Below are 27,595 nucleotides of genomic sequence, written 5' to 3'. Positions count from 1 at the left end.
TCCTGAGTCTGCCTTGGGTGAATCACACAGGGGCCAGACGAACACGAGGCCCAGGGTTAGCAGTAGATGGACCAGTAGACGATGTTGAAGAGAGCGTAGGCCCCTGGGAAGATGACCCTGGAGTACTTGTCTATGGCGTGGGTGTCAATCCAGATATTGACATATCCTCTGGAGTTCCTCGTCTGACCTGTGACCTGAGGGTCCCCCAGCGCCACCTGGGCCAGCATCCGCTCCTGCCGGCTGCCGTTCTCTGGCATCCCATAATTCCCTGTGGCGTTGACCTCCATGGTGGTGTAGCCTGTGATCTGGGGGTCTGTCATCATATCGTCAGGGTTGCCAATGCCGCAGGTACATGGCAACTGCAAAAAGGAAGAAAATGTGTTTTATATACAGTATGTGTATTGGTTTAGACTTGAAGGGACTCATCTAATTACTTAAGATTTTCTAACTAGGGCATCACATAAGGATAAGTTCTAACAGGATGTTTGTGAGGAAAATGTACTTCTTCAGGCAACATAATCAGTTTAGCTCCATATGCCACGACATACGGCAGATGGAAGAAACTTAACTTGAGCAACATTGCACCCCAGATGCAAAACTAAAAATAAATCCTGAAAATAACACTTGATTACATTTGACCTCACTTGATTTACGTTTTCCCTAAAAAGCATTTTAGGGGAATACATGTCAACTGTTGAAAAACTACTTTTCGCAATCATGACAACATCCAGATCAATTCAACAGTTCAATAAATTAACTTGGAGGAAGTACATGACAAATACAAAATCCTTTTTTCCACTTACCCTCTCCCTTAGTTTCCTCTCTTTCCTCTCCTGTACAGTTGAGAGGTAGTTTACGGCTGCGTACTCTATGACGGAGAGGAAGACGAAGACAAAACTGACCCACAGGTAGATGTCCACAGCCTTAATGTAGGACACCCTGGGCATAGAGGCATTTACGCCGGTGATGATGGTGGACATGGTCAGCACGGTGGTGATCCCTGAGATAGACAGGCAGTGGAGAAATTAGGACTATTCGACAAGTTTGGCAATATACCGTAAGATAGGTGATCTTAATGAAAACACAGCTCAAATGATGGTGCAGCACTCTTCTACGGTAGCTCATTCTTAGGCTTGGTAACATCTATCCACTTAATGTTACCAAGCTTTCTTAGGAGACCTGTCCAAAGCCTGAGAGCGGGTAGTCTGTCCTACCCAGAGGGACCCTGGCGGGCACGGCCCTGCGATCGATCCAGAAGGACACCCAGGACAGCATGACCATGAGGGTGGCGGGAAAGTAGGTCTGGAGCAGGAAGAAGAAGATGTGGCGCCGTAGGGTGAAGTGAATGTACAGACGGTTGTACCAGCCTGGGATGGGAGAGACGATGACACATTAATACAGGAAGGAACAAATACCTTCTGTTTTGTAATATACTGGACATTCTTAGAATAAAGCATTTTAACAATGACATGGTTCTATTCAAGTTTCTTAAATCCCACAGGGAGATCTGTGGATTACTGACCCACAGGTAATGTATTTTGTGTCCACAGTTCAGAGTGGAGCGGAATTGGGGTGTACCTGTGCTGCTGTAGTAAGCCAACTTGGTGGTGGTGTGAAACTTCTGGATGAGGAACTGGGAGAGAGAGATCTTTTCGTCTGTGTTTAGTGACTCGTTCCCTTTCTTCCAGTACAGCATCAGATCGTCATCCGTGTATGCATCTAGAGAGAAACTCGCTCCAATTACTATCATCAGCTATAGGTGTGTGATATTGTACAATATATTATATAAATGGGATTTAGATTTGATCTGAATAGACTTTTAAAATCGTCATCTAAACGTATGGCTAGGTATATATTGTAATATTGTTACACCATCATTGTAATATTGTTGTGTTATATGTTGTGCCTCGTTACACCAACAGAAGAAGCACCCAACATTTTGTTGTATGCAAATACAATGACAATAAAGGCTTTTCTATTCTATTCTATTACATATTGCATGAGGCATTGTACGGTGAGATTAAGCAAAGTTTGCATTTGAACTAGACAACACTCTAATTGACCAACTAGTGACCCTAAAGTGATCAATGCAGTTAGGTAATTGATGAATTAAAAGCCCTCACAGCTCTCTATCTCCAGGGAACACGTCTGAGTGTCCAGTGGGAAGCGGCTCAGGTCCATGTTACACATGGCTGTGACTGTGATTCTGGAAACACAAGAAGAACATGATCAGATCGTTATCTGACCCAGCTCTGGTCTGACAAACTGTCTACAGTTCTTGGTAAACTAGTGTTTTATCATTCCACGATTGTAGTTTGAGGCATGTATCTTAAATAAATCGAGCTATTATCATCAGTAAACACATTAGCAAACACATCCTGGTGCCAGCGGTTTTTGTTGAGGCAGATTCATGGCAGACAGATTCGTTTTTGAGCATTTCTACAAACATGCTCTCTGAAAACAGATCAGTGATCTGTGCGTGACCAGAAGGTCACAATCCTGGCTGACTCCTTGTTTACACTTTGACTTTGATTACATCTGTTGAGTGGCAACGTCTGGCAGCCGAGAGGAGAGAGTGTTTGTTGGCATTCACTCCCGATTACAACAAGCTTGTCCATCTGGTACACTAATATCCCTAACAATAACTGAACAGTGTCCTTGTATCTACTGTTGTGATAAATTCTTTCTAAATACTCATCTTTATGGTTACAGACAAACAGTAGAATTCCAGTCGACTGATATGTAAACATGTATATGTATTTTACATATCTACAACAGTATATAAATATGCTACATACAGTATGTATGTAAAATGTAAAGGCTGCCAATTTGGCCTTACCTCAAACTGTACAGCACGTTTCCGTCGGGGTGGACCCTCAGCATGACATTTTCTGTGGTGGTGTCGTGGATGAAGGACCTCTTGGAGTGGACAAAGAACATGTCTGGCACCCAGATCTTCTTGGCCAGCCGGCTGTCGAAGGTCATGCTCTGGTTGTTGGTGCTGGGGAAGGATAGGCGCTCGTCCTTCCAGTAGTGGCGCAGGTACAGCGTCATGGTGAAGTCCTACAGCAGAGAGAGGAAGTCATAGAGGGGATTTTTGGGTTATGTGCATGACTTACTGATGTACTTTGTCCGTTGGAGGTTGAAACATAGATTCATGTATTTTTCAGATGTTTTCAGTCAATATAAAAGAGAGCTAGCAAGATAATCATGTCCCATGTACCATGTCCACTTCTGAGATTGTGTCCAGGCTTTCCACCTGGACATCTACTCCGACTGGGATAGGGGGACCTGAAATGACACAGACGAAGAAGATAAATACTTTTTCAAAGACCAAATAACTGCCATTTCAGCACTGACCCACCAGTTGCATGTCTTATAAAAAAATAACAACACTTGGAAGTTTTTTAGATACAGGCCAGTAAGAGTGCATGAATTGTCAGACTGATGGTGGAGTGTTCAGCGACAGGATTCACAATGGCTTTTATAAAATTCATAGTATTAAATCTATTTTAGACACAGAAAAATAGCGAGCAGGTTTTCAGGGAACAGGCTCTGTGCTTGTGCCATCATGGATCTGGATTCTATTTTTGACCTATTTCAGCCTCTCCTCTCTATCCTCTGCCGTGCAACACAAATACAATTAGGTCACAATGGATCAAAGTTGCTGCAGCCTCCTAGCATCTGGATTCTTTACAGTGATTTTTTTTCTTCTTCCAACAGATTTCACATTTAAGAGCTGGCCATTGAGGTCTCTCTGGTCTCAAATCTCTCCGTTAAAGAGGGTCATTCTGAGTGTGATGTCTGTAATTCTGATTGGATTCAGAATACAGTATGTGTAAACAGCATTTATGCACAACTGAAACCAAATATATATATACTGTATATATAAATACCCTAATTAAGATATAAAACTGACATTAAATGTGTTTCTCAACCACAATATCACATTCTGCGTGAGTAAAGGCTCATCCTTTGTGCTAAGCTACCCAGATGGAGGGGACTTTATATTTGGCCTCAAGTGTAAATAAAGAAATGGAGCATGCACAACATGAACATATTTCACAAGAACAAGCCATTACAGTCCCCTCTATCTAATACAGTACAGCAGGATGGAGCACAGAGCTATCTTTCCGTTAATCCTGCTTGGAGCCACAAAAGAACCAAATCCCTTTACAGCAAACATAGAACTAAAAACACACTACCAGCATTTCCTGTGTACACAAACCAGTACTGTACTTTGGAGGAAAATGCATCTACAGCTTGTGATGTTGGTGTCATTAAGAGTCCTGCTAGAGAGTGGTTTTAAAACCATTTCCAACCAGGCCCTGATGGTGATTGACCAAGCCATTGGTTGAGTGATGAAATGAACAGAGCTTATGGAGACTGCATTCACATACAGTGCTAAACCCATAATGAACACACTAAGTACAGTATGTTGAAAAGATACATCTCACAGACTTGATTTGCGGGTAGCACTTTACACCGAGCTATTTACAAAGGGTAACCAACAGTAAATCCACCTTTCCCATTTGAATTTCGTAGTCAACATAGCTGTTTTCTCTAGCAGTCTGTCATTGAAATGTGTTCAATAGAAGCATCTTGTGAGGTAAATCCCTCTTATCCACATCTTTTTACCATCATGCATTATTTTTTTTATAAAATAAAAGTGGTGAGAAGTTTTTGTTTAAAACATCTAAACTCAGGTTAACAAATTGTGTATTTAATCGTAATACTACATCGTAATAATACATCAGGACTACAACTCCTGTGGATTTATTTCCCACTTTTCTGCTTCCAGCGGCGGAATTAGTGGGAATTATAGTCAAAGCCACCCTCGGCTTTGTCCTAGCAGCGAAGCGCCGTAGGAGAGGCAAACGAGCCGGTGCTCTGGTGCGACTCCGTCGGCGTGGGGCACGCACAGCGCTACCGGGGATATTTCTCTCCAACGTGCGTTCACTGAGCAACAAACTGGATGAACTTCAGCTACTGGTGTGGAAAAACAGAGACTTTCATTCATCTTCCGTTTTGTGCTTTACGGAGACATGGCTGAGTGAACTGATCCCAGACTCTGCGCTACAGCTAGCAGGTTTCAAACTGCTGAGAGCGGATCGTAACCCTGTGCTCTCTGGCAAAACGAAAGGCGGTGGTATTTGTTTTTACATTAACAGTGGCTGGTGTGAAGATGTGACAGTGATTCTGCAGCACTGTTCTCCTAATCTGGAATCATTTTTTATTAACTGTAGATCTTTTTACTCGCCACGAGAGTTTGCATCATTCATTCTGGTTGGCGTCTACATGCCTCCGCAGGCTAGCGTTAACGAGGCTCAACGTGTGCTCGCCAGCCAGATACTGAGTGTGGAGCATGAAAATCCGGATTCCTTGGTTATTGTGCTAGGCGACTTTAACAAAGGCAATCTCACTCAAGAACTCCCAAAATATAGACAATTCATCAAATGCCCTACCAGAGAAGGAAACACCCTGGATCACTGCTACTCTACAATCAGCAAAGCATACCATGCGGTCCCCCGAGCAGCACTGGGTCACTCTGACCACGCCATGGTCCACCTGATTCCTGCATACAGGCAGAAGCTAAAGCGCTGTAAGCCTGCTGTGAGGACATCAAAACAGTGGACCAGTGAAGCTATGGAGGATCTGCGGGCGTGCTTGGACTGCACTGACTGGGACATGTTCACGACTGCTACCAATAGTCTGGATGAGCTCACAGAGGCTGTGACATCATACATCAGCTTCTGTGAGGACTGCTGTATACCAACACGCACCAGGGTAAGCTACAACAACGACAAACCCTGGTTTACAGCTAAACTCAGAAGGTTGAGGTCAGAGAAAGAGGCCGCGTTTAGGAGTGGGGACAAAGACAGTTTCAAGGAGTCAAAGAACAGGTTTAGCAAGGCGGTGAGGGAGGCTAAACGACTGTACTCAGAGAGGCTAAAACACCAATTCTCTGCAAACGACTCTGCTTCTGTCTGGAGAGGGCTCAGGCAAATTACCAACTACAAGCCCAGAGCCCCCCACTCCACTAACGACTCCCGCCTGGCCAACGACCTGAATGAGTTCTACTGCAGATTTGAAAGACAATTGGACAGTCTTGAACTACCCCTTCCCACCCAGGAGGCCTCCCACCTCCCCCCCTCTACAGTGACGACTCTCTCCATTCAGGAGGGTGAAGTTAACAGACTTTTCAAGAGGCAGAACCCCCGCAAAGCAGCTGGGCCGGACTCTGTCTCTCCAGCCACCCTCAAGCACTGCGCTGACCAGCTGTCTCCGGTGTTTACCCACATCTTTAACACCTCCCTTGAGACATGCCATGTGCCAGCCTGTCTCAAGTCCTCCACCATCATCCCTGTGCCCAAAAAGCCAAGGCCAACAGGACATAATGACTACAGACCCGTCGCCCTGACCTCTGTGGTAATGAAGTCTTTCGAGCGCCTAGTGCTGGCACACCTTAAATCCATCACTGACCCTCTACTGGACCCCCTGCAGTTTGCCTACAGAGCCAACAGGTCTGTGGACGATGCAGTTAACATGGCCCTCCACTTCACCCTACAGCACCTGGACTCCCCAGCATCCTATGCCAGGATCCTGTTTGTGGACTTCAGCTCTGCCTTCAACACCATCATCCCCGCCCTGCTTCAGGACAAGCTCTCCCAGCTGAACGTGCCTGATTCCACCTGCAGGTGGATCACAGACTTCCTGTCTGACAGGAAGCAGTGCGTTAAGCTGGGAACACAAGTCTCTGACTCCCGGTCCATCAGCACCGGATCACCTCAGGGCTGCGTCCTTTCTCCTCTGCTCTTCTCCCTGTACACCAACAGTTGCACCTCCAGTCATCCGTCCGTCAAACTCCTGAAGTTTGCGGACGACACCACCCTTATTGGGCTCATCTCTGGTGGAGACGAGTCTGATTATAGGTGGGAAGCGTCCAACCTGGTGACCTGGTGCAGCCAGAACAACTTAGAGCTCAATGCTCTTAAGACAGTGGAGATGGTTGTGGACTTCAGGAGGAACACAGCCCCACTCACCCCCATCACCCTGTGTGACTCCCCAGTCAACACTGTGGAGTCCTTCCGCTTCCTGGGCACTATCCTCTCCCAGGACCTCAAGTGGGAACTGAACATCAGCTCCCTCATCAAGAAAGCACAACAGAGGATGTACTTCCTTCGGCAGCTGAAGAAGTTCAACCTGCCAAAGACAATGATGGTGCACTTCTACTCAGCCATCATTGAGTCCATCCTCACCTCCTCCATCACCGTCTGGTACGCTGCTGCCACTGCCAAGGACAAGAGCAGACTGCAGCGTATCATCCGTACTGCTGAGAAGGTGATTGGCTGCAATCTGCCTACCCTCGAGGACCTGCACACCTCGAGGACCCTGAGGCGAGCGAGGAAGATTGTGGCCGACTCCTCCCACCCTGGACACTCCCTGTTTCAGTCACTCCCCTCCGGCAGAAGGCTGCGGTCTATCAGGACCAATACCTCACGCCACAAAAACAGTTTCTTCCCTTCCGCTGTTGGCCTCTTCAACAAGGCCAAGTGACCACACTGACTCAAATGACTTATTGCTTAAAACACACTGCTTTTGCACTGCACCACAACATGGTATCTTGTACATTTGTATTTTTTGTAATATTTGTATTTTTGTATTTTTATATTGTAATTTACGGCAACTTATATTTATCCCACTTAGTACTGCTAGTTTATGTACCCTTAGTATAGTTAGTCCACATATTTAAATTTTAGGTATATGTTTATTGTATGCACCTTCCTGCCAAAGCAAATTCCTTGTCTGTGCAAACTTTCATGGCGAATAAATCCCTTTCTGATTCTGATTCTGATTCTGATACTACCATTATTTCATGAGAAGAAATATGAAATACAGCCTTAAGGGCTATTGGTGTGACATCGTTACCTCCAAATGCTGGCCTCATGGTGAAGTCATGGTCATCTATCCTCAGCAGCTGCTCCGACTTTGTCATTGGAGATTTAGTCATGTCTGAACTTCTCTTCAGAATAGGGCTGTGGAAAGAGTGGAAAGGCTACATCAGTAATCATTTTAGTGTCATGACATGAACGAGATTTGATTCTGAAGGATTAACTTTAAGTTCCTAATTTTCTTCAAATGTTTTTTCGTTGTTTTTTGTTTTTACATCAGTGAAACGGCCTCTAGTTAAAAGTCAATCCATGTTTTAGCACGTGAAGGTCTGACCTTCCTGTCTTGTGACCTCCTCCTCCCTCCATTCTGGATGTTTCTCTCCTTGACCTGTTCATGAAAAAACACATGGATGTTCTTTCCTTAAGGTAGTGACACACAATCTGCTAAACCTGCTAGCACTGCATCCATATCTAGTGGTCAAAATGTTAGTAAAGACTTAACTCAGCATCATCCTTTTTTTATCCTCAACTAGTTGTACTGACATAAAATATTGTTTAATTAATTTCAAAGTTATTTTAGGTTACTATCATAACCATTTCATCCTTAAAATATCAACAGGGCATCAGTTCACACATCAGTAGAACAGTAGGCTGATGTGTTGTCAGTCTTTGAAGGGTTTAAACTGTAGCCTTGTCTTTTAGGCAGCCTTATCCAGGTCACGACAGATAAAAAAAAATTCTATGAAAAAAAAAAAAAAAAGAAGATTTCCAAAAATTCTAAAATGGATTAATGGAATACGGCATGCAGCAGAACATTGGCAGGGAAGGTCTGAGTGGCGTCACGAGTTGAGAGACAGAGGGAGAGAGAGACAGAGGGAGAGAGAGAGAGAGAGAGGGAGAGGGAGAGAGAGAGAGAGAGAGAGAGAGAGAGAGAGAGAGAGAGAGAGAGAGAGAGAGAGAGAGAGAGAGAGAGAGAGAGAGAGAGAGAGAGAAAGGGAGAGAGAGCGGGAGAGAGAGCGGGAGAGAGAGAGAGAGAGAGAGAGAGAGGGAGAGGGAGAGGGAGAGAGAGAGAGGGAAAGAGGGAAAGAGGGAAAGAGGGAAAGATAAGACAGACAGATAGAGAGAAAAGATACTGACTGACAGATAGAGAGAAAAGATACTGACTGACAGACTCATCGATAGTGATAGAAAAAGAGGGACTCCCAGGGGTGGGTGCATGGTGATAACTGCCAAGGGCTGCTGTTTAAAGGGTGCCACTCCTCTCTGTCCAGCCCAGCAGCTGGTTACTAATCCTCTTGGCGGAAATGCCTCCAATCCCCTCTCTGGCCCAGAGAACAGTCTGTCTGTACACTGCTCTGCTGTGTCTCTGGAAAAGCACTCTACCTCTGTGATGTTGTGATATTTCCATCTCATGTTTTCACATACACTTCTGGTGATATCGCATTTAGACCTGATGTTATAGCATTGGGTTTGATATAGACTGCCCCTGGGAGAAAGAGACATTCTATCCTCTCCTTTTCATTGCTATGCACATGTTAACTTTCTTACCTTTTGAATCTGAATAGGATTTCTGATCCTGAAACATGTCAGTAAGGGATGGGGGAGTATGCCTGTACTGCAGCAAACTGTCTAGGTGTCTGAGTCTGTGTTACATGCTCCTGAAGATTTAGAGGATCTTCTTAATCATTGCTGAAGATGGTCGTAACCTTTTAATGACTATCACTCAGTGGAGCAATCTGGAACGCTTTGTTTCATATTCTATTGATTTAAGATATTGTTTACCAGGAAACATGGAATATACTGTGGCATTTTTTGTTTCCAGTATATATTTGCCAAGGCCTAGCGAGAATTTTTTTTAACATCATAACCATGAGCCACTTATGTCATCAGTACAATCAAACAATTAACAGATTGACAGGAGAGTTTGTTTTTTTAGATATGAAAGTATCCCGCAGGGCCCATTACATGAGAGTGATGGCTTGCCTACTGTGTCTAAAGGAGGCATGTGTGGGATTACCACATGAAAGGGCCTTTGGAATACATTAAGTGGTTCTAAATCACTCAAAGCTGATAGTGATGCTAAAGGCATCCAGCAGCACTGTAGGGGCGAGCCTTATCATCTTCATCACAATTTTATACCAGAAGTCTCCTTGATGTTATTCTGTTCTGTGGGATTCAGCTCCCACTTCTCAGCATATATTTTCCACTTTGCTATGCCAACCTATTTGTGAGTGAGGTATACTTTTGTATGTAAGTACAACACATTGTTATGAAAGCGGGTCTAATATACTGTTTCATACAAAGTGCCTCCTTGAAAAAGTCACTTCAAAGTCACTTTTAGCTCTTTATATAGGATGGCTGGAGGAGTATTTATTGATGAGATGGCATGCATTTTGTCTGCTGGATCTCAGTGCTATATAACCAGTGCAGCTGAAGGCTTTCCACTGTCAGTCTGACAACCATTTACACGAGCACAAGGGACATTCCCACCTGTGTCCATCGATCAGCAACAAGGAATTCTGCATCATCATCATCATCATCATCATCATCATCATCATCATCATCATCATCATCAAACAAAGTACACAAATAGATATGGAGATTTAGGTCTTCCTCGCCTATCCTAATCCCCTGTCTGAATTTGTCTGATTTCCCTGTTCTGAGGGGGCAGAGCAGGTGAGACAGCACACACAGTAGAATACAGGGCAGGACAGTGTCAGGTGATCAGGTAAAGCTAGCTCCAGTCCAGGGCCACCTTTGCCATTAAAGAATGACAATCAAAACAAACCAAATGCATACGCACAAAAGGACAAAATGTGAATGAACAAGAAAAGTGATGATTGAGTATTTATGATTCATGATGACAGTAATCTCTGCGTGTGTTGCGGTGTTACATTCTATTCATTTAGCAGATGTTTTAGCCAAAGTAATATACTAATGCAAATGTCCATAAATGTATCTACTGCAGAGTCAAAGTACAGGAGAAAAGCAAGGATAGGTGCATAGTTCTAACAGTATTTTGGTGGTCAGAGTCAGTGAATGGTCTGTCTTTACCAGGCACAGTGCCAAGTAACCACATCTCAGCTCCCAGGCACTGTAATGGAGAGAGAGGCAGAAAGTTTGGTGTTTTATTACCTGCTCTGTTTGTAGGTCTCCAGCTTGTGACCCCTCTGCTGAGCAGCCTTCCCGGCCACCCCTCCAAGACAGACACAGATCAGCACAAGGACAGCATCCACCTGCATGGTGCTCATTCCCCCACTGACAGACCTCTTCCTGATAGTCAAAACCCACTCCCTGGCATGGGGGAATATGCTTTGCGGTCCTGGGACATTCTCTTCTTCAACTTCAGGGCTGACGGACAAGAAGACACCGCACACATCAACAGCATAAGACGCAGAAGTAGCAGTGATGGTAGCTAGTAGCTGGAGTCTGGCTAAACAACATCCCCACGTTGCTTAATCTCCACAGTGGGAAAAAGCAATTTTGACTAAACCCATAAATCCTTGAGCGTCAGATTGCACAGATTTGATCCCTCCAGTGGTGAATGTGCTTCACTCTCTCTGCTCTGCTTCACTCTGCTCTGCTCTGATGCGCTCAGCTGGGCTCTGCTCTCAGCTACGCTGCTCCCTCCCCAGACCAATTCTCATAATGATACGGCGTGCTCATTTGAGAGGTCAATGGTTGGAGATACCGGATCACTCACACAGACAGGAAGTCTCTGGTGTGGAAGGCGGCTTAGCTGCTCCTACTGAGACTTCAATAGTGGAAATCAGAGTCTTTGTACTTCCAAGAAGATCTAGCAATCAACGTCACGGGGTCACTATGAGACACACAATCCAATGCAGGGATGGTAATCAGTCAAAGACCAACCACCCATCAATGAAACACAAACATCATTCCATACATAACATACATAACATAACAACATCATTCCAACAAAGGGGTCATATACAATATGAGGTTGATTATCAATCATTCTTTTACTCTTCTGTCCCCAGACAGACACATCTTGTACATCCAACCTGTTGAAACTCGATGTAGTGGTGCAGCTGTGCGTGCACATAGAAGCTGAAACACATACTGTTATTTTCTCTCACGTGTTGACTGTTTGAACAAGCCAATCATAAGGGCTAGGGACATGGACGTCACCCAATGGAAGGTTTGTGTCCCCCTTTTTCTTTTTATAGCTGACTGGAACGGTTGGATTATTAGATGATGAATTTGGGTTAGTTCCATAGACATCAATCTGACAATTGGTGTAAGTAGTGTTTGCTAGTGTTTGATATTTTTGGATCTTTTCATTGAGGAGGATTTGTATCTGACCCAGTTTACAAAAGAAAAGTGCTGTAAATTAAAGCCATATCACCAACCTATCAATTACAATGATAGAATACAAAGACCTGCATGTATTTGTAGAGACTGAAAACAATATCTCAATATTTCTAGACAACACCTGATCCCAATATTAACCCGTAGAGTGTGTTTGTGCACTATGCATCATATGGATATTATGAAGATTATATAACAGTCCTGCAATGCCTATGGGAGCACAATTGTATTCAAAATCATAGCAGATGTCTGAAATTGATAGAAGTATTGCTTGACTTCACTGCAATTATCGATACGGCTGGATATCATGCTCATGCACATTCATGCGCAATAAAAAATGCTTTTGATTCTGTGGGCCACGTTGATATGCGTGTTACAGTCAAAATATATAAATGATGCACACTTACTGACCTCTACAGGGGAATATCTTCTTTAACATTTGGGTACGGTATTCTTAAGAGACATGTCGTTTTGATGGTCTTGAGACATATATCCTAGGAATTCAGCACAGAACCCTAAAAAGGGAAATCAACCAATAGTAATACAAAAAAGCATGTTTCTGCTTTTTCTCCAAAATACTTTGATCACAAGGGTGATGTTTGTCAAGAACCTGGCAACCCATGCTGTTGACGTCATTCGCGTAAACATCAGTTGGCGGGGCATTAGAAAAGGATGTTATTGAATAGAAAGGGTAACAAATGATCAATAGAAAATTGGTCTGTTAATCGTTGTTTGTGACAACAGTGGATCGCAAGAGTGTCAAATTAGGAAGTGGACAGCAAGGTGCTAGCGGTGGTAAACATCGTATCAAGTTATTTTGTTTCTTGTATCTGCTTTATTGGCATGCTAGCTAGCTCACACGGCTAACGTGGATACATTTCGCTGTCAGGCAGACTAGTTGCTGACAAGATGAGTTCCTCCCGGGAAATAAAACGTAAGTATCAGTCAAGTTGCTATCTTCTGAAACCGAATAGCTCTATCAAACTTCAAGGAGTTCATAGCTCCGTATAATGGAAGGATGGAAACGGAGATGTGCGTGACTGTCTTCTTTTCCTCATCCCCCCCGCATTGCAGAGTTACAGAAGGCTAAGGCCAAGGCCCAGAACAGCTCTAACATCAGAGAAGAGGCCAACTTGTGCAATCAACTAGGGGAGCTGCTGTCCAGAAATGGTAGTGACTTTTCTTTAGTCATATACATGTATCGATCACGACTCCCAATCCCCAAATTATCAACAATAATCTCTGCGTCATGGCAATACTCATTGGGTAGGGATTAATGTAGTACATCTAACCTGTTGGATTTGCTTATCATCTGCCATTTTCATATACATAGGTCTGTAATCTGTAAATATTTTCTTGTATTGCTGTTGATTTAAATGTGTCTTTACTGTAGTTTATGTGATCACCTAGTATACAGTGTCTAAATAAACTGTTTATCTCAGGTGACTATGAAGCTGCCATTGAGGAGCATCGGCAAGAGCTTGCTCTCTCTGAGGCTGTGAATGATGTTATTGGTCGGGCTGTTGCCAATCGTAAGATTGGAGAGTGCTATGCGGAGATGGGCAACATTGAGGCTGCTTTGAAGGTAAACAAATGATCACCAAGACATACAGGTTAACATTGAACCAACTCAAGTTGATGAGGTAGAGTTGGTGACTGGTGACAGATAACCCTGTCCCCAGTCAATAGTGACACTTATTCTGTGGGATATCTATGTTTTGTCTTTCCAGCACCAGAGGTGTCACCTGGACTTAGCCCGCTCTGTCAGAGACCACGCAGAGGAGCAGAGGGCTTTGGCAACCATTGGCCGAACCTTCCTCTTTAGATTTGAGTCAGACCAATCAAGGGACAGTTTGAAACAAGCAGAGGATGCTTTCCGGAGGAGCCTGGCTATTGTGGATGAGCGTCTTGAAGGTTAGCAGAGATTGTGTGTGTGTGTGTCTCTCACCAGGTTCTAAAATATCACTCTGACCTTTTTCCATCCACTTCCTTTCTTCCCTCACCTCTTTCCTCCATCATCTCTCAACCCCCTCTCTCCCTCCATGTCCACTCTCCTCATCTTGGCTCAGGTACGGTGGCTGGGCGCGAGCTGAATGAGATGCGGGCGCGCCTCTTCCTCAACCTGGGTTTGGTGTGCGACAACCTGGGGGAGCCTAAGCGCTGCAGTGAATTCATCCGCCGCAGTGTATTCATTGCAGAGTAAGAAACCCATCCTTGCTTTCAAAACTATAGCAACTCTACGTCCTGCATAAGGCCTTTCATTCCAGCTTGGTGCCAGTTCACATGACCCAAGATATCATGTTATCTCATCAGCTGTTGTGTGATTTCTGTGGCTTGTGTGTAGAAAGAACCAGCTTCTGGAGGATCTGTACCGCGCCAACTTCAACCTGGGCAACATCTACTTCCGTAACGGGCAGCACTCCAATGCCGTGCGCTGTTTGGAGCAAGCTAAGGAGTGTGCCCGAAAGATCAAGGACAAATTCAGTGAGAGCGATTGCTTCCATTGCATTGGAAAAGTAAGAACTAACACTTTGCTAACTGCTGTTCTCATCTGTCCTTCTCTCTGTTTTTACAGAAAGTTTCTTACAGAATTGTGTGTGTGTTCAGGTACAGCTCTCTCTGGGAGACTTTGTGGCAGCCAGGCGTTCACTAAAGAGGGCCTTCACTCTGGGCTCCCAGCAGCCGGTGGACAGAGAGGCTGTCAAGAGGGCCTTCAAACATGGTGAGACAGAGCACTAGGGGGAAGGGGGTGCGAGAGACAAGTCCAAAATCTGGAGAAAACCCCCCAAATAAACATGGTTTCAGAGAGGGGTTGTGGCGTAAGACTGATAGTGAGTTAAACCTGAACACTAGTGTAATTTACATTTACATTTTAGTCATTTAGCAGACGCTCTTATCCAGAGCGACTTACAGTAAGTACAGGGACATTCTCCCCGAGGCAAGTAGGGTGAAGTGCCTTGCCCAAGGACACTTCATTTGGCATGGCCAGGAATCGAACCAACAACCTTTTTGATGAATAGCCTGACTCCCTAACCGCTCAGCCATCTGACCCCAGTAATGGTACGCGGTAAAAATAGATTGATCTTTCTCTCACTGTGGTTTGACGTAGCGATCCGAGGCTGTCAGCTGGAGGAGGCAGGGGAGGAACTGGGTGAGGAGGGAAATCCCCAGCAGTCTGTGGAGCTGGCAGAGCAGCTGGGCGACCTTTACTGTAAGGTCGGCTGCTACCGCAAAGCCCTTGAAGCCTACCGGGCACAGGTAACGGAATCACACACATTCTCTCTCACAGACATTTTCATACACAGTTGTTAACTTCTAATCTGCTTGGTTTATTTTCATTTTTTTCCATGAGGTCATTAATGAAAATAAGTTAATGGGGGCTTTTCCAGTGACACCCTGCCTGTATGTGCGTGTGTGTCTGTGTGTGTCTGTGAGCAGCTGTCTAGTGCTGAAGCGCTGGGAAAGCCTGGAAGAGAGCTGGCTGTTATCCACGTGTCTCTGGCTGTTACCTACACTGACCTGAGGCAGCACCACATGGCTGTGGAGCACTACCGTCAGGAGCTGACCCTGCGCCAGGGGAACCCCACCGAGGTACACCAACCCTGGGCCTGGCCTGGGACACGCACACACAAAACCTACACACACTCACTAACACATGCATACATCGAGGAGTCAAAACCAGGTAACGTTTCAAACATTTGGTGTGTGTCTTGAACATTTGGTGTGTGTCGTAGGAGTGTATGACGTGGCTGAACATCGCAGCCTCGCACAAAGAGAGTGGCCTGGACATGGATCATGTAGACTCCAGTTACAGCAGCGCCCTGACCTGCGCCCAGAGTGCTGGCCAGGCTAGACTACAGGTGAGATACAGATTATTATCGCTCCCTCACGATTTCAAATAGACACTCTGCTGAAGGGGATGTATTTATGTCAGTTACACACAGCTAATAGTTGAAACGTTGTCTGCCTTTCACACTGTACCATGTTCTGCACCGGGATTGTCCATATGTTTATCTAATGAGTCATAGATGGACATCTGTTCTGTGTGTTTTCCGCTCCCAGAAGCGAGTGTTGAGGGCGTGGCTAGCTGCCCAGAGGCGTGGGGGATCGTCGCAGAGTGATGACACGGAGGCTCGTCTACAGGAGCTGTGTGCTGCCGAGGGCTGGAGCGCGGACGGGAGCGAGGGAGAGGAAGACGAGGAGGAAGAGGTGATGGAGAACAGTGAACCTCTAGAAGACAGCGACATCGCTCTCTCAGACTCAGGTGAGGAGGAGGTACCCGCGTCCTGACTAGGTTTGTCCCTTGCTGGGACCCATACCTCCTAGACAGAAGGAACAGCTGGAGGCTAATATTCAACCCTACAGTATTGCTTGTATTTCTGTCACATATCCACTCTCTCGTGTCTGCTCCTAGATGATGACTTGGAGGAATATGATAAAATGGTGACTGGGAGGAGAAGGCCAGGCAGGGTGAGTGCCACCAGTACAGGTCTTATTGGTCCAATGTTCAGAGTCATGAAGTTTCTCTCTCTACTTCTTATATCTTGTAAATTCGTACGCACTGTTCTCCCCTGTGAGAGCTGGGACTGACCCTGGCTTGATCTGTTGTCTCTCAGTGGAACAAGAGGAATGAGAAGGGGGAGACTTCGCTCCACAGAGCCTGTATCGACGGCAACCTCAAGCAGGTCCAGTACCTGGTGGAGCAGGTGATGAGACCTACCTACACCACCCACTCTCTCTATACACACTGGATACGTTTGTGTATAAATGGTACTGTGCAAATGTTTTAGGCACAAGAGATTTTTTACATTAATATTGTCTTAAGTATTTATTTTGTCTTTTGTATATGTCCGGCTGTATAAAAGTGTGAAAAAAATGAAATCATTAAAGCATATAATTTTTTGTGCCTATGACTTTTGCACAGTACTGTATAAATCCATATCTCTCTTTCTGTCCTTCGGATTTCACAACCTTAAGAACCTCTCTGTGTATCTCTTTATGTCAGGGTCATCCCATCAACCCCATGGACTACTGTGGCTGGACGCCCCTCCATGAAGCTAGCAACCATGGACACCATGGTAATGCATACTCACAGCACTATAGTAATACACACACAAGCGCACACACATACAACCTATTTCTCTCTATATCACACCCCTTCTCCTTCCTTTCAGAAATAGTTGCAGTGCTGCTGGAGCGCGGGGCCAACATGAACCACCCCGGGGGTCCTCTGTGTGAGGGTGTGACCCCTCTCCACGATGCCCTCACCTGTGGCCACTTCCAGGTAGCCAGACTGCTGATTGAGAGAGGGGCCTCCGTCACCATATGCAACTCAAAGGTGAGTGTGTGTGTGGTTACTTGTCTACAATGAAGAATTGTCCAGGGGTTGAATGTGTGTGTGTACATTTTCTGTGTGCGTCTGAGTATGTGTGTGTCTCGGCCTCGACACCTGAGTGTGTGTGCCCCCCTTCCCCAGAATGAGACCCCCCTGGACAGCCTGCGCCTGTGGCAGAGGATGTACAGCAGACACCTGGACCAGGAGGCCAGGCAGGAGTGCACGATCACAGAGAAGCTGTTGAGGAGAGCTCTGGCTGGGGGAGGTGAGGCCTCACTGCATGGACACTGGATCCAGTCAGCCCAGTAGCTTCTGCATATTGTCCTGTCAAAGCTCCATGGGACATGGAGCATTTGCTGATCAGTCATCACATATCTGCTTCAGTGGTATAGCTTTAACCTACTCTAGAATGTATAGGTAATTGAATGCAGTTGTCTGTTGACTGAATTGTATTATTATACAATTGCCAAACCCTTTGAGAACCATTAGGGTTTTAGGTCCAATTCTCACCGTGCCTTGCCCTGCCTCCTTCCAGTATCAGTGGCTCCAGTCCCAGTCCAGCCCTTCGACGCCCTGCAGGACAGCCAGCTGTTTGACGCAGAGAACTCAGAGCCGCTGGTCAACTCCAGAGGGCGCCAGTTGTCCGGCCAGGGCCTGCCCAGGACCAGGAGTCCACCAGAGCAGGGGGCCGCAGTACCACACAGGCCCTCAAGGAGGCACTCTAACGGCTCAGCCGCCCGTGGCCGCAGGGGAATGGAGGCGTCGGTGCTCTATGGGGTAAGCAGCCTCCAAGGAGAAGTTTTAAGGAAGATGGAGGAATACTTAGTGCTATTTTGAAGTATAAGTACTTTATTATATGTCTATTGTATCACTAGTCACTGCGGGGGGTCCGGTGAGCTGAGAGTGCTTATCACAATGGCAGACAAACAGAGAAAGCCTCTCGTCATCAGGCATGGAACACCCATGCACTGTCGGTCACTCTTGCGCTGTTCCCTGTCTCTCTCTCCCTCCCGTAGGATGACAGCAGCTCCTCTGATCACAGTGACCTCGACTGCGCCATCAGCCCGCTCAGGCCTGTCCGTTCAAGACTACAAATCCCAGCAGCCCCTCGTCAACCAGAAGTCCCCTCTGACCAGGAGGCAGCCAGTTTGATCCCCATCAGCAGAGAAGCTGTGACAGCGACAGGACCTTCCGTTTTCACCAGGGAGGAGTACCACAGCGCCATCCGCGGACTGGGCAGTGCCAAGACCCGCCTCTCCCAGGGCCTATCACAGCCCCAGTTCAGTAGCACACCAGCGGTCTCAGCCAACAACAAGTCGGCGTTGGTTCCTGAGGAGGAGTACCTGGCAGACGATTGGCTGGAAGATGACTTGGGTGACGTTCAACCCAAAAAGAAGAGGAGGGTGGGGGCAGAGCTGGAAGGGAGGTGGGCAGAGTCTCGTGGGGAGTCGAGTATGATGCCATCCGTGCTGAGAAGCGAAAACACACTTTCGACCACAAACGAGGCTGCTCGTCAAGGTGTGAAGCAAACAACATGCAAGCCAGACTTAAAAGAAACCAAACTTCAGAAGCATTCACCTCAACTTCTTCCTTTTGTCGTGTATCCCCCCCTTGTCCTGCAGTTCCATCGTCCTCCAGCAGAGGACTATCTCTGAGGAAGGGCTCCAAGCCACGGCAGGTGAAGATGACTCAGCTTTCTGGCATGGTCATGCTGGGGAGGAGGGAGGTCAGCAGGTCGCACAGTCCCAACATCACCGATGACGACGACCTTCCTCCTGACACGCCCCCACCATCCCACATCCACACTACTCAGGTTAGACAGAAACGGCCCTGAGAGAGGCCAAGCACAGTCCTTATCCAGAGTCCTTTATACTGGTGTTGCCTGCTAGTTCCTTGACATGTAAGTAAACTGTGGTGCAATCCCATGGTGATAGTTCCTCATCATATCCTTCCTGTTGGATTGATGGAGTTCTAGTTATTCAGTCCTCTCACTTCTATCCATCCTGCTGTGGAGAACCATTTATGGATTATTTGATTGAGAGATGAAGAAGGACAGACAGACAGACAGACAGACACTGGTTGTTACTGGGCATGCCATTTGTCAAGACTCACTTTTCACTGTCCTTTTCATCTCTCATTAAATGTAAATAGAGATGGATGTTAGCCATGAGGTCAATCGAAAGTGATGGTCCAGAAAAAGGTGATCTAACTTTAGGCATGAGATGGATACTGGTGAAGAGATTAGGAAGCCTAATGGGAATGTCAACTTGATAGCTAATGTAAAATATTTTCATAATCATCCATGTCCATGTCTTTAGGTTCCAACCCATTCATTGGCCATTCCAGTGCCTACATCAATTCTTGCTCCAATCCGGATGAGGGTCAGAGTTCAAGACAATGTGTTTCTCATCCCGGTTCCACACAGGTTGGTTGTGTGTGTGAGAGGGTGTGTGAGAGGGTGTGTGAGAGGGTGTGAGAGAGAGAATGTGTGAGCATATTTGTCTGTGTGTAACATGTGTTTCCTCCTGTGTTTCCAGCGAGGCCGACTCGTGCACGGTCTCCTGGCTGTGTGAGCAGGCAGCCCAGAGGTACTACCACACCTGTGGCCTCCTGCCTCGCCTCTCCCTGCAGAAAGAGGGGGCTCTTCTCTCACCTCACGACCTGCTGCTGGCAGTGCTACACACCAACGAAGAGGTGCGAGGAGGGATCAGCATAGACTAGAGCAGGGGTCCCCAAACTTTTATCTGCGAGGGCCAGATAATTTTTCCTTTCTTTAATGTGGGGCCGGGTGGGTCTGTAACAGAAAGTGACATGGGCCGGAGCACGGCCGTAGCCATGGAGTCAACATTGGGGGAGTCTGAGGGTCCCGCCCTGAGAACGTAAAAAAAATGATCATGTATTTTTAGTTTTGGTTGCCTGTCGTAGTGTAGCACATTTATATTTTATTTATATTTTTATATAAATATATTGGGGTGGACATTTTGACCAGATTTGAATATTGGGGGGGGTGTGTCCAATATATCCCAATATATATTATGATTACAGCCCTGGGCCGGAGTGACTACCAGTATTATTGTGGAGATTTTATTTTGATTTTAAATGTATTTATTATGCTAGATTAGTTTATTATTTTGTTATGCACCGTACATCCATACATATCAAGGGATATATAGCCTATTAAAAGAGCATTATTACTATCGTAATAACTTTGTAATTTTTTTTATAAAGTCTCTGGCATTGTTCAGAGGGCCGGTTCAAATGCGTTGGCAGGCCGTATTCGGCCCACGGGCCGTAGTTTGGGAACCCCTGTGGACTAGAGTATTTATGGAGAGAACAATAAGATGCTATTGTTGCACAGGAGAGATGAGGATGAAGTTAAATCATGCGTGTGCATGATGTTGCTGGCCCAGATTGTTGTTTTGGATGATGGGGATGAGAATGATGATGATGGGGATGATGATGTGTTAACAGGTCCTGGCGGAGGTCAGTTCTTGGGACCTCCCACCTCTTCCTGAGCGCTACAGGAAGGCCTGTCACAGCCTGACAGTCGGTACGGGACACACACAAATGCCTTACTCTAAACCATTCCAAGCCGTGATGTCCTGTTATGAGTATCATTAATGTGTGTGTTGGTGTCTGGCCCTACAGAGGAGAACAAGCGCGTATCTCGTCTGTGTGAGCTGCAGGACGGCAGCCCGTCTGTGTCTGTGTGTGGTCTGAGCTTGGCCCCACCCTCCCTCGCTCCCCTCCTCCGCTCCCTCAAGCTGCAGACTAGCCTCACCGAGCTACGCCTGTCCGGCAACCGTCTCCACGACAACCTCCTCCCCGAGCTGGTCGCTGCTGTGATAACCATGCCCCGTCTCCGACTCCTGGACGTGTCCTCCAATCAGATCACGGGGGAGGGGCTTAAGAAGGCCGCTAGCGCCTTGGAAGGGCAGACTCAGCCCGCGTTTCCGGTAAAGTTCATGTTTGGCTAACTTTGCTGGTTCATGTAACGGGTGTGAACCTGTGAAACTCACTCCTCAGGTATGTAACAGGCCACCCGCGTCAACGAATAGCTAGCTTTTCTTTGGCGTAGCTGGTAGTGGTCACGCTTGGCAAATCGGACGTTGTGTGTTCGAGCCCAGTGAGTGGTGAACGAGCCTTGTCGTGACGGAGCGTGGCTACAGCTGTTACATACCCGTCACATTGGTGCCGTGACCCTGATTCACGAGGTGAATTTCAGAGGGGTGAATGTAACGGGTGTGAACCTGTGAAACTCACTCCTCAGGCATGTAACAGGCCACCTGCGTCAACGAATAGCTAGCTTTTCTTTGGCGTAGCTGGTAGTGGTCATGCTTGGCAAGTTGGAGGTCGTGCGTTCGAGCCCAGTGAGTGGCGAACGAGCCTTGTCGTGACGGAGCGTGGCTACAGCTGTTACACGTCACACTCAGTTCTTTGGAAAGTTGTGCTCTAGTCATTTATAAACATTGCTGATGCAGAGCTTCCTGCCAGTTAAACTGCCATTAGGTCCACTGGTCTCATCTACGGAGCTTAGCATTTCTGCTCAGACCTTGTATGGCCACTATAGAGGTGTGTGTGGGGGTGTGTGTCAATTATGAGTGTTATAGTATAGTATATAGTATATAGTATAGTTTGTAGTGTGGCGGTCTGGCTCAGAAGAGACCACCACTCTTTCCTGTGTCATGGTAGCTTGTGTGAGAACCTGCTGTGTGGGAGGGATGTGTTTGTGGTGGGGCTCATGATACTAAGTTCTAACTGTGCTGGGGGTGACAAACCTCTTTTACCATAAGGACAGTGTGTTGCGCGTTGTCTTACAGAGCCATGCACTATATCTCACCCCCCCCTTTTCCACCTCTATCTCTTTCTTTCCACCCCCCCTTTTTTTCTCCCACCGTCTCTTTTCTCTCTCTGCCCTCATTTGTTCCCCTCCCTCCCCACTTCCCCGTAGTGTCTGGAGGAGCTGGACCTGAGTGTGAACCCCCTGGGGGATGGTGTGTCCCAGGCCCTGGCCTGTCTGCTGTCAGCCTGTCCCCTGCTGGCTCGGCTGGCCCTGCAAGCCTGCAACCTCACTGCACGTTTCCTCCAGCAACACCGCCTCTTACTGGCTCAGGCCCTTGCAGGTGAGCAGCAATACCCCCTCTTATTGGCTAAAGACCTTGCATCCAAGCAGTAACACTGACTGTGTACTATGGTATGTTGTGTGCAGATAAATACATACGATTCCCATCTCACACAGGCACAGGACACCTAAAGTCAGTGTGTCTATCCCACAATGCATTGGGCTCCACGGGGTTTGAGCTGGTGCTGAGGACGCTGCCTCTGCACTGCCTCACACACCTCCACCTGTCTGCTGTATGCAGTGGAGCTGTGGACCCCCCTGCTCTGGAACACCTCACTACAATCCTGTCTCAGGTACACACACATAACCGCACACACACACATTTGTTTTCTTCATGAAATATGTAGACGCTTGATTGACATCCGATCTTGACTTTTGAGGTCTTCAGAACAGATTCTTGGTCTGATAGTTCCAAATTTTGTTCTACAGGAAGACTGTTCACTGATCCACCTGAGCCTGGCAGGAAACGGACTGACAGACAGCAGTGTTGCCACTCTTGCCAGGTGTGTGTGCGTGTATATGTACGATGCGCATGCATGCATGAGTGTTTATGCATTGAAGAAGGCTTGGTTGTTGGTTTTGTATGTTAGCATGTAATGTGACTCTGTCTGTCCTGCTGTAATGTGAATGCCTTCCTGTTTTCTCTCTTGATGTGGTTGAAGCATAGCGGTACTTGTGATAGACTTGTGTGATAGAGAAGTGACCAAGTATCTTACATTCTCAAATCACTTCACCCTGATTGCAATCTCTTCTTGTTTCTTTGTACATAGAATATGTAAAATAATTTGTTCCCAGGTTAAATACAGTTTATATCCAATGTAAAAATAAATAAATAAATGGGTTTGGACTTCTTCTTGAAAACCGTCCACGTCTCTCTTCATGTTTGGGTCCAGGTGTCTTCCTGTCTGCCCCTCCCTGGTGTCTCTGGACATATCAGGGAACCCGGCGGTGACCTCAGCGGGGCTCCACAACATCCTGTCTGGCCTTCAAGATGGCCGCCCACCTTTAACCCTCCTAAACCTCCAAGGTACAACTCAGCAGCAAGTTACTTCCCTCACTGTAGTCATCTCACTCAATCTCTTTTATGAATGAATGAATTGATTCATGTGATCCTTGCTCCGTCCTCTCTTCCTGTTTCCCAGGCTGCCAGGTGGCTGGGCCTTGGGACGCTGCTGATCTGGACGCCCTGTGCGTACTGGTCCAGGATCTGCGTCTGTGTTCTCAGAGACTCAACAAACTGGACCGCGAGGCCTTACAACAGACCTGGGGTCAGCGGCACCCCAGAGGATACTTCCTTTCCATGAGCTCCAGGTGTCTGCTCTCTGCTGCCCCCTCACTGTGAGGAGGACCTTTCTAAAGCCTGCACCGCACTTTTATAGGCTTTTATAGGTCCAAAAACAATTGTTGGCCTTTGAAGTCTAATCTGCAGAGTCTGTATTGTAGTCTCCAGACTTCATGCGGTCCTAGGATATATCTCCCCTGGTGTGACTTATTCTCCCACTCATTCTACTGTTTGATTGGTGGCCTTTCAAAAGGACTTTTTAATGTGTTTCCATCTGTGTTTGTATTTTTATGTACTGCAGTATTATATGTAGGTGCTTGAAAAAAGAAAGCGATTAAAAGTGAGTCTGATAGTATTCTGTTTTCTATCATGATACAGAACTACTTCCTTGCCATGGAGCTTATCAAGGTTTTGACTTGCTACCTGACTACAGTTTTTCCACTTAGCTTGAAATAATGAATTTGAACTGTATCTGGAAATGCTATTCCACTACTATTCCAGAAAGCTAATGTTCAAATGTACTAACATTCCTTTTTAACAACCTGCCAGTTGTGTGCATCATTGTATAGATCCAGAATTAACTGCATTCCTGTATATAATCATACTCAAAGTAAAAACTGCATTTAAGTTGTTTTTTCTTCGAATAAGGAAAAAGGAACAAGTAATGTCTCAAAGTTGAGTTGCTGAGAAACGACCCTACCCTTGACAGCCTTAAGAAAGCTTTTAAAACTTCTCTCTACTGGTCTACCTGATTTACCTTTGTTGCTTTTGTACTCTCTGGCCATGGACTTGCCTCCGTTTGCAAGTAGTTTGTTCAATTTGAATGTATTTGTATTAACTTTATTGTTTTCCCTGTGTTTTTGTTTCTATGACCTTTTGATTGTAGCGGTTTGGGTCGAGGAATGCATGTGATAAAGCAAATTCCTTATCATTATTAATATTGTCTCTTTAAAGTTCAAAGGCAACCTGAATAATATTCTTAACAATTACAAATGAGTGAGAAATGTCCTTATTTGTCTTCTCTGTCCCTTGTTGACCCTTCCAACAAACAAACGTTGAGGTTAGGACAAGTCAGTGGGTCTTAGGAGGAGAAGCAAAGACAAAAAGGGCCGTCACTTCTCAGTCTGTTTTCAACATGGCTTTTTGTTTCATATTTACATTTAGTCATTTAGCAGACTCTCACATTCCCCCGAGGCAAGTAGGGTGAAGTGCCTTGCCCAGGGACACAACGTCTTTTTTTTCACGGCCGGGAATTGAACCAGCGACCTTCTGATTACTAGCCCGATTCTCTAACCGCTCAGCCACCTGACTATTTGCATCGATACATTCATCTCCTCTGTGGTTTAACAACTTTACAGGTTATTTGAAGCACCTTCGCCCATACTTAGTTCCTCACTTTGAGAATAGAGCCATCAGTGCTTCTTAGAACATACATTTGTGTTCTTTGGAATTAAAGCAAAACATTGAAGAATATCAAAGTTCAGCAGATTAATACTACAGACTTGCGAGGAGAAGTGAATGGATTTGATAGATATGTTGTGATTTGGAAAAATCAGGACACAATCACAGCTTCTATTGAAATGGAATGGTGAAAGAACTGTCAGTTTGTCAACTGTAGCTGTGAAGTAACAACAGTGTACTGCTTGTGGAAGGACACGCATATTATACTCACAGCCCCAGGTCCTTTAGGCTCATGTTGTAAGACAATGAGACAATAGTTTAGCATGATCATGCTCCCTAAGTGCGAGTGAGTATGAAGTAGCTAGTTCAATGTGCAGAGATGTGTTATATTGTAGAGTTCCTATAATTTTATGCTTGTCTTCCTCAAAGCAGTGTTGACACATCTCTCTTTATATATATATATATATATATATATCGTCTCTCAGAGATGCTCTTTACACATCTTTAAAGAGCAACTCAAAACCCCTTTCTCCCCAAAGAAACCTGGCCTCCTGTGACACGTCCCTCAATGGCTTCTCCTTACCTTACACGGGGTACAGATTTAGTTGCGCCACCATCGGATGTACACTTGGCCAATGTTGGCTTGCAGCACATTCCTAAACACCTGTCATCACCTGGATGTGTAATCCCCATATGAGAAATCACTCTTCACATCAGAAGTAAACAACAGGTAAGCTATGTATGGCAAACCACTTTTGGGTTTCTGTTTCTTATTCATGTTTGTTTAGGGAAATAAATAGCAAGAAAATACATAATATTTCACCTATTTTATCAAAAATTGAATAATTTATTAATTTGGAGTGTGTGTGAATTAATATTTTTTATTCTTTGAAATCAAGGGCCCAGTTTACCTTAGTTTAAAATGTGTTCTGTATTAGTGAAGATGTTTCACGAAGGCCACAGCAGTTCAAAGGAGTGACCAGAGAAGTCATGATTGACAGTTCCTTGAAGACTAGCAAAAATTATGACCTGGTATTATAAATAAATTGGTATCTAATGCAAATGTGGATAGATGAAACACATTTGACGAGACGAAAGGCACACTACTTATGCAATACATTGTTTATTTTAAGATACTGAATATTAATACATTTCATTCAGTGTAGGCCGGCCAGTACAGAATGTCAAACAGAATACCAGAAGATTTTTTACAGTCCATATTAATGCATTTTATGCCTAATTCGGAGTCAAACATATTGTGCATAGAAATTGCATTGAAACATAATGCAGTATGTAAGCAATCAGTAAAAATAGGCTACGCAATAGCGAGAACGTGGCGTGAGCATGCTGTTAACTTGGACGAGGATTCTTCCAAATGTGGATTGTGCCTGATCAGTTGCTGATCCCCCAATCGTGCTTCGGCCTGCAAAACACACAAAAACATGTTGATAAGAGTTTATGATATGGCAGGATAAGCAAGTTCTGCGAACCTGAGTTTGAAAGGATTCAAACTAAAATATCCTACCCCCTCCCTTAACCTTGTGTGGCCTTCGGGTCATTGTGACCCACTGTCGTGGTGCAAAAGGTTGGTCACAATGACCCGAAAGCAGCACAAGGGTTAAGACAATCCTCCGAAACACAAGAATTGAACCTGACTACTGCCGTTAGACAGACAGACAAGTAGCCAGTCCAATCATTGCATTCGGTCTGAATGCCGTCCAATAATTTGTTCAGGTCTGAACATAATGATTGGTTGTGTTTACTACAGTCCTGCGAGGCCCATAGTTATCGGATTTATTTCATATTTTATCTAATATTTTTCATAGTCTCGCATTATTCAGCTGTGCCCATGCTAACCCTGAGGACACTTACTTGCAGAGCTTGATATCGACGCACATCGTTCTCACATCTTCGTCATTGGAAAACAACTTCACCAAGATATCGGAGAATTTCTTACAAATACTGCGACACATTGATTTTCCAAATTTGATTTGGTCACAGCTTCTCAACAGCTTTTGTTTAATATTCTGCAATAAAAAAATCAGACCATCGTTCGAACAAATATACAAACATGTTCAACTGATGACATAAATACCCATAGAGGACAATATAGTTGGTTTATATAAACATAGCCAAAGTAATAAATAATACAGCAATTTCATTGATAGCTAGAAGTTGATGGTTTCATTCTCATCTAATTTCTACAGTTTATATGTGGTGCAGTATTTACATTA

At 45.5% G+C, this 27,595-nt stretch overlaps 2 protein-coding genes across 2 annotated transcripts; one reads left to right on the top strand and one right to left on the bottom strand.

The window, feature by feature from the left end:
* Nucleotides 1–56: 56 nt before the first annotated feature.
* LOC136948828 (gamma-aminobutyric acid receptor subunit rho-1-like) lies at nucleotides 57–11,237 on the bottom strand. The gene is made up of 10 exons (XM_067242909.1): nucleotides 11,028–11,237; nucleotides 8,227–8,280; nucleotides 7,930–8,036; nucleotides 3,224–3,291; nucleotides 2,840–3,063; nucleotides 2,124–2,206; nucleotides 1,579–1,719; nucleotides 1,215–1,367; nucleotides 804–1,000; nucleotides 57–359 (listed from the first exon to the last, which is right to left on the bottom strand). Exons 1-10 carry the CDS (start codon nucleotides 11,141–11,143, stop codon nucleotides 57–59), a joined length of 1,446 nt encoding a protein of 481 aa, XP_067099010.1. The 5' UTR covers nucleotides 11,144–11,237.
* Nucleotides 11,238–13,130: 1,893 nt separating this feature from the next.
* Nucleotides 13,131–24,743, top strand: tonsl (tonsoku-like, DNA repair protein). The gene is made up of 28 exons (XM_067243157.1): nucleotides 13,131–13,155; nucleotides 13,296–13,391; nucleotides 13,664–13,806; nucleotides 13,952–14,135; nucleotides 14,291–14,420; nucleotides 14,566–14,737; nucleotides 14,829–14,943; nucleotides 15,331–15,479; nucleotides 15,660–15,812; nucleotides 15,956–16,081; nucleotides 16,284–16,485; nucleotides 16,636–16,691; nucleotides 16,838–16,927; nucleotides 17,227–17,299; nucleotides 17,396–17,559; nucleotides 17,698–17,821; nucleotides 18,092–18,333; nucleotides 18,573–19,074; nucleotides 19,179–19,369; nucleotides 19,875–19,981; nucleotides 20,094–20,250; nucleotides 21,028–21,106; nucleotides 21,205–21,512; nucleotides 22,508–22,679; nucleotides 22,796–22,971; nucleotides 23,108–23,181; nucleotides 23,572–23,705; nucleotides 23,821–24,743. Exons 1-28 carry the CDS (start codon nucleotides 13,131–13,133, stop codon nucleotides 24,018–24,020), a joined length of 4,344 nt encoding a protein of 1,447 aa, XP_067099258.1. The 3' UTR covers nucleotides 24,021–24,743.
* The last annotated feature ends 2,852 nt before the right edge of the window (nucleotides 24,744–27,595 follow it).

This window comes from Osmerus mordax, chromosome 9 (genome assembly GCF_038355195.1).
Source record: "Osmerus mordax isolate fOsmMor3 chromosome 9, fOsmMor3.pri, whole genome shotgun sequence".
Classification (NCBI taxonomy): domain Eukaryota; kingdom Metazoa; phylum Chordata; class Actinopteri; order Osmeriformes; family Osmeridae; genus Osmerus; species Osmerus mordax.
Note: the sequence above shows the minus strand (reverse complement) of the source record. Positions and strands in the feature narration are given on the sequence as shown.